Here is a 5,869-nt window from a genome sequence, read left to right on the forward strand (position 1 = left end):
TGGGGAGCTGGGGTTTCGTGAGGAGCTTGGGCCTCCCCGCCCATCAGACAAGAAATCAGCAACCCCAAGCATCCGAAATCCTCACTGCCCTTCCTTCCACCCTCCCGCACACCCTCGAAGCTAGCTTCACACGCATCGCGTAACGCCGTGACCACCGCCCGTTCCCTCTCTTGGCCCGCCAACCCCTCCGCCTCCCTCTCGAAACCCGAGGAGAGGTAAGCAGCCTCCTCCCACTGGCCCGTCCATCAGCCCCTGTCCATCCTGCCGCACGCGGGCCTCGCTCTCGGAGCCCGCCATCCGGCAGTCAGTGCCAGTTCGGTGTGCCAGCTCGGTGAGCCGTCTCGGCCCCAGCACGGTGCGGACGTTGGGGTCGCCGCCCCCGTGCCTGCGGCGCTCTAGCGACGTCAGGGACAGCGCAGCCGGCAAGCAAGCGCGGGGCTGAGCAGACGGGGTGCGTGGCCGCCAGCCACCACTCCGTTGGGAGTACAGATTAGACGCTTGTCGTGCCGCCCGAGGACCTGGAAGGTCGGAGGATGGGCGGCTAACCGCCGTGTCGGAGGCCTCTCTCTCGATTACCTGAGAGCGATGAGAGGCTGTCTAGGGGCGTCTGTCGGATCCAGGTCAATCTTGTGCCTGAACGAGCCTAGCGAGATGTGCCCCTCCTTCTCTGGCCCGAGAGCATATGGGGGAACGTACGTATATGCATCTCAGTTCCGACCTCACCGCAGACGACATATCAAGTAGAGTTGCAGGGACCATTCTTACCGTAGTCCAAATCCCGCCCGCAGCACAGAAAAGGTACAGCCGTACAGCTCCCCGGCACGCATCCCAGCTCCGGAACCTCGGGCCCGACGGGGATGGCCCCGGTGCTGTTACAGGAGCACCAGCCCGTGCTTGGGCCTTGGAAGTGCTGGAGGCGGGAAGTGGGTGGGGTCGTGTAGTGTAGGGGCACGCGGGCGACGGGGCCGGGTGTCGAGATGAGCAGATAGCGATGGATGCCTGGATGCTTTGGTGCTCGGCACGAAAAGGGGCTGGCACGAAAAGGGGCTGGCTGGCTGGTACGTTCATCTGCCTTTATTGTACGAGTACTGTATTCATCACTACTCTTCCCCCACTCGAGGCTTCGGCAGACGTTGCCTGCACCTTCTTACCCCGCAAAGCTCGTGGTGCGGGAACAAGGTCAGGATGGGCATCACCTACTAATAATAATACATGGCATATGCAGTTGCGCTTCACCACACATGCATGTATGCACTTGGCATTACTCCGATGCAACATCTTCTCCCTTAACCAAAGAGGTCAAAAGCTTTCCCGAGCCGTCGATACTCCCTCCCTCTCACCCTAGTGCGTCCTCTCTCGTCAAGCTCATTCTTCGTCATCATTTCAACCATCTTCTATTCCCCTTACACCCTTGGTTCTGATATACATCATACCCTATGCAGACAATACGGATAAGTAATAGGCTGATTCTCCTCAAGATTGACTCCGCGGACCCGAAATCTTTTACATTCAAAGCCTTCCCACCTCACTGCTGATCATCGAAGCCAACTCCACAATCCCGTCAGCATCTTCTTCCTTCCACCCTTCAAAGGGCTGAAACAAGACCCCCTCAGTCTAGATACTACGTCGGGTTACCCCTCTTTCTTGAGGCTGCCGCACGACGACGTAAGTAGTACATCTATTGACCGCACTGCTTCTGATAGTAGCATGACTCTTGCTTCTATCCTTTTTTTTTTTCCAATTCTATTACTGTATTACCACAGCTTGGTCGCGATCATCTCTCTCTCTGTTTTACTCGTCTTTTCATCCTGTTTACTCTTGTGCATCTTTCCATCCTCTTCATCTTTATCGTTTGATTCCTTTGTTTTCTATCCCCCCCATCCAATTCTTTAGGTATCCCCTCCCCCCACCAGACCATAAGCACAGCACGTATTGGTATAGTGATCACCGTGGCTGATAATATGAAATCAATTCTTTTTCCCACTATTGTTAGACCCTATAAACTGTCCTCGTGATGGTTAAATGGTATGCGCGCACGCAATGAACACTAGACTGAAAGATATAAACGCAAAAACAAAGCAATACAAAGTAGAGCAGAATAAGTCAAGCGCCTTCGAATGCCTCTGGACCATCATGGTATATATCAGGATATACCAGATGGCGATAGATGTAACAGTACCGAACAAAACAAAAAAGGAAATTTTCATGTCCGATCCGAAAAAAATGCGTACCAAACCGCCCCGTTCTTTCTTCTTTTCTTCCTCTCTCTCTCTCTCTCTCCCTGAATCTTGAGGTTCTTAACATGCATGATCTAGTAATACATCCATGCATGTTTTCCTCTTTGCAACAACGCACCTACATACACCCCCTGTAAATAAGGTCAAAATTGTCCTTCTCTAAGTAATGGTTTCTTTTTCTTTTTCTCCCTCTTTTCTTTCTTTCGTGAATCATGCCCTCTTTTTCAGAGGGTCCAATCATGTCTTGTTGCAATCGTCATTGACGTTGCGACGGTTCCGCCTGTGCACTGCGCCACCACGGAAAAGAAGGCTGCACACCAGCTGCTAACATCCAATGACTATGTACGCCAAAGAACTCTCTTTTTCTTTTTTTTCTTTTTCGCTTCCGGGGGTTGTTTTTTTTTTTGGTTGAAACTCCGGGGGAACTCCGGGGAGTTCGAACAGTGTACAGCGTAGGAAGAGGAGTATGATGAGAGGGGGGGGGGGGGGGGAGAGAGTCGATACCTGAATGAGAGTTGAGAGATGCCTGAGTCACCCAGCCAGTAGCGGCGGGGGTCGACGCGGCCATTGCAATCTCCCCCTACCCCCTCATACATGTATGTCTCCCCCCCTTCTATCGTTGAGGCGTGGGGGGTTCCTCCTCCATCATGCATGCATTCTCAAGCATGTTGGTCCACTTGCCGCTTGATCCCGCATGGCTGTGCTTGAGGTGCTGTCTGAAGTGATCGGCCCTGTAGAACTTCTTGGATGAATTACACTCGCGAAACTTGTGCGTGTCGTCGAGGTGGTGCACCCGCTCGGCCCAATCCTGCTCCGTGGCGACCCTGTTGCCCTTGGCGTCGACGCCCGAGCGATCAAAGTTGACGCCGCAGTACCCGCAGGCATCCGTCTCGCCTGGCCGGGTCGAGGATTCGTGAAAGGCCCGGGAGTAGCCCTGGAGGGCCGAGCATGACCACGAGTGACGTCGGACGTGCAGCGAGTTCTGGTGCCTCTCGGCCTCGTTCTTGTTCTTGAATCGGTTGCCGCAGTATGCGCAGTTGTACTGCTTCTCCGAAGCATGTGCCCTAGCAGGAGTGACGCCGGTCAGCACACCTTGTCCCGTACCAGCAAAACCAAGATCCAGGCGGGGGGGCGCGGGGGACTCACTGTAGCTCTTCCTGAGTCTCGAACCTCTTGGGCTTCTTCGGGCAGCACTCGCACATTATGAAGGACTGCACCTTGGCCCCGGCGGGCTTCTGCAGCTCGGGCAACCTCTTGGGTGCCGCTGCGGCGTTGCCGGAGGAATGGTTCCGCGTATGCACGGCGGACGGCAGTGCACGCATCGAGATGGACCCCCTAGGGCTGGGGTTGAGCGACATGGGCGTGGGGTAGGGTGAGTTGCCCGAGGTGGGCGATACGCCACCGGGGGAGTAGGCGCCGCCACCGGGAGAGCGATGCTCGTAGACTGTCGGTGTCGTCGTCGTGGAGGGGCCCATGGACATTGAGACGTACGAGTCGGATCGCGACAGGGCCGGCATGGTCGAGGCTGTCGGCATCTGGGGAGGCGGCGGCAGCGTAGCCGTGCTGGCCAGGCGGGCCGTGGGCGAGAGGCGGCTGCCGGTCTCGTCGGTCGTAGACGAAGGGCTGGTGGGCCCGTGTTTGCGTCCGCTGCTGCCGTAGACGTCGTCGACGTGGAGCCTCTTGTAGGGCGGCGGGATCTCGTCAATCTCCATGTCGTCGGCGCCGACCATGTAATCGTAGGTGCCCTGGGACGAGGCGTCGTCGCTGTTGTTGCGGTAGGTTCGGTAGCGGGGGGAGCGGTCCAGATCGAGTCCCGTCTTGGACGGTCGGCGGTGGTCTATCGACAGCCGGCCGTAGGGGGCATGCCGGGGAGATATGGGAGGGAAGTCGGTGGTGAGCTTGGGCGGGAGCACGCCGGGATCGAGGGGATGTCTGGTGCAGCGGGATAGGAGTTCGTCGGCCGAGATGTTTGTGAAGGATGAGGAGGACGACAGCGACGATCTGTCCAGGGTCCGTAGCGGGTTGAGCTTCTCCTTCATGTCGTTGCCGTGGGCGTCGGCGGCCGTCTGGAAGGATAGCGAGTTGTGTAGGACGAAGCGAGGGGGGAACGAGCTGAGTGACCTGTTTGGTGCCGCGTGTTAGCCGTCCATCTGCTCCTGGCCGGGTCTGGCTCTCGTGGGCGTGAGAGGAGAGCTCGCTCACCTTTCGTTGGAGGAGAGGCTGTGATAGCCCTCGTCCTGCGAGCCGGTGGGGCTCTTGCGACGCCTAGATCGATCGTCGAGGAATGACGAGGCGACGCTGCTGCCGTAGGCGCTCCCGGCCGACGAGGGAGCACGAGAGTGCTCGTGGACTCCTCGCAGCACATCGTCGTTGTTGCCGTGGCTGCTGGGGTAAGGCATGGTGGTGGTGGTACCTGAGAATGGGTATTTCGGGGGTGGTAGAGGAGGAGGGACGGTATGATGAGGTTCGACGCCGGGTATAGCCATGGAGTGACTCGAACCGTATGATGGCATGTCGTTATTCTGATGGGAGGTGGGAGCGGAGGCTATATGATTAGGAACGGCGGGAGCAGCGCCCGCGTACTGGGGCGGGTAGGCCATTGTTTAGGGCTGGTCCGACGTCTGAGCTGACTCGTATGCGTGAGAAAGGTGTGACCTAGGAGGCGACAGCTGGTGGCGGAAAGGCGATGGAGCCGAACGGTAACGGCCAGACGGCTACAAGGCTACATAGAATTTCGAAGACGGGGCCTCTCTCGGTTCAATAACGGGACACACGACGATGGAGTTCCAGTTGGTAGGGTTTGCGAGAGACAGCCAACAGCCAGGGGGGGGGTGTGGAAGAATCTGCTCTCGCCGTTGCTCCGTGGCTTATTCGTACTTTCCGCAGCTCATTCCCGACCAGCTGGTGCTGGTCAAGGCACGATGGTGGCAATGGCTTCTCGAGATCTCTTTGGTGATGGGCGTTTAACGAGGTCGGTCGGGGTAGCCGACGAATGACGATGCAGAATGCACGGCCAACGTCAATAGGGGGGAGACGACGGGGGGTTGCAAGCTGAAAACCACATGGGAAAAAAAAAATATGAAGGTGAAAGCATCCAGTGAGAGAGAAAGGCGTAGATGGGAAAAGGGAGGTGGCGGATATAAAACAGAAAGAAAGAAAGGAAAGAAAAAAAAGAGAGAAGATCTCGAGAGAGGAGCTTTGTAGAAGGAAAAGAAAAAAGGTATAGAGTAGTAGTAGTCTCGGTAATAATCGTTCTTTGAGGTGTTGGTCGTGTACGGAGAGTTTGTCGAGTTGGTTGATTGGCGGTGGTGTTACTCTCTCTTCTCCAGTGGAAGCGCCGCCAAGTGCAAGAGAATGAAGAAGATAAAATAAGAGTAAAATAAAATAAAATAAAACTCGTCGCGAAATAACACGCAAGAGAACAGTAAACTACATATGTAGGACGACGTCGTGTGCATAGATATATATATATATATATATATATATATATACACATATAATATACAGAGTGTATGTACGGTCCCGTATGTAGAGTATAAATGATAAAACAACTTCCTCTCTGCAGAAGAAGACAAGGGGAATTCGAAAAGAAGAAAGAGTTACACACAGACACACCAATGACAAGGGCAGGG

At 55.5% G+C, this 5,869-nt stretch overlaps 1 protein-coding gene across 1 annotated transcript; it reads right to left on the reverse strand.

Moving 5' to 3' along the window:
• Positions 1-2,850: 2,850 nt before the first annotated feature.
• GMORB2_7632 (ZnF C2H2) lies at positions 2,851-4,837 on the reverse strand (the record flags this gene model as incomplete). The annotated part of the gene is made up of 3 exons (XM_035469597.1): positions 2,851-3,301; positions 3,384-4,358; positions 4,440-4,837. 3 exons carry the CDS (start codon positions 4,835-4,837, stop codon positions 2,851-2,853), a joined length of 1,824 nt encoding a protein of 607 aa, XP_035320691.1.
• Positions 4,838-5,869: the final 1,032 nt, after the last annotated feature.

The sequence above is a fragment of the Geosmithia morbida genome (genome assembly GCF_012550715.1).
Source record: "Geosmithia morbida isolate 1262 chromosome Unknown scaffold_9, whole genome shotgun sequence".
Taxonomy (NCBI): Eukaryota; Fungi; Ascomycota; class Sordariomycetes; order Hypocreales; family Bionectriaceae; genus Geosmithia; species Geosmithia morbida.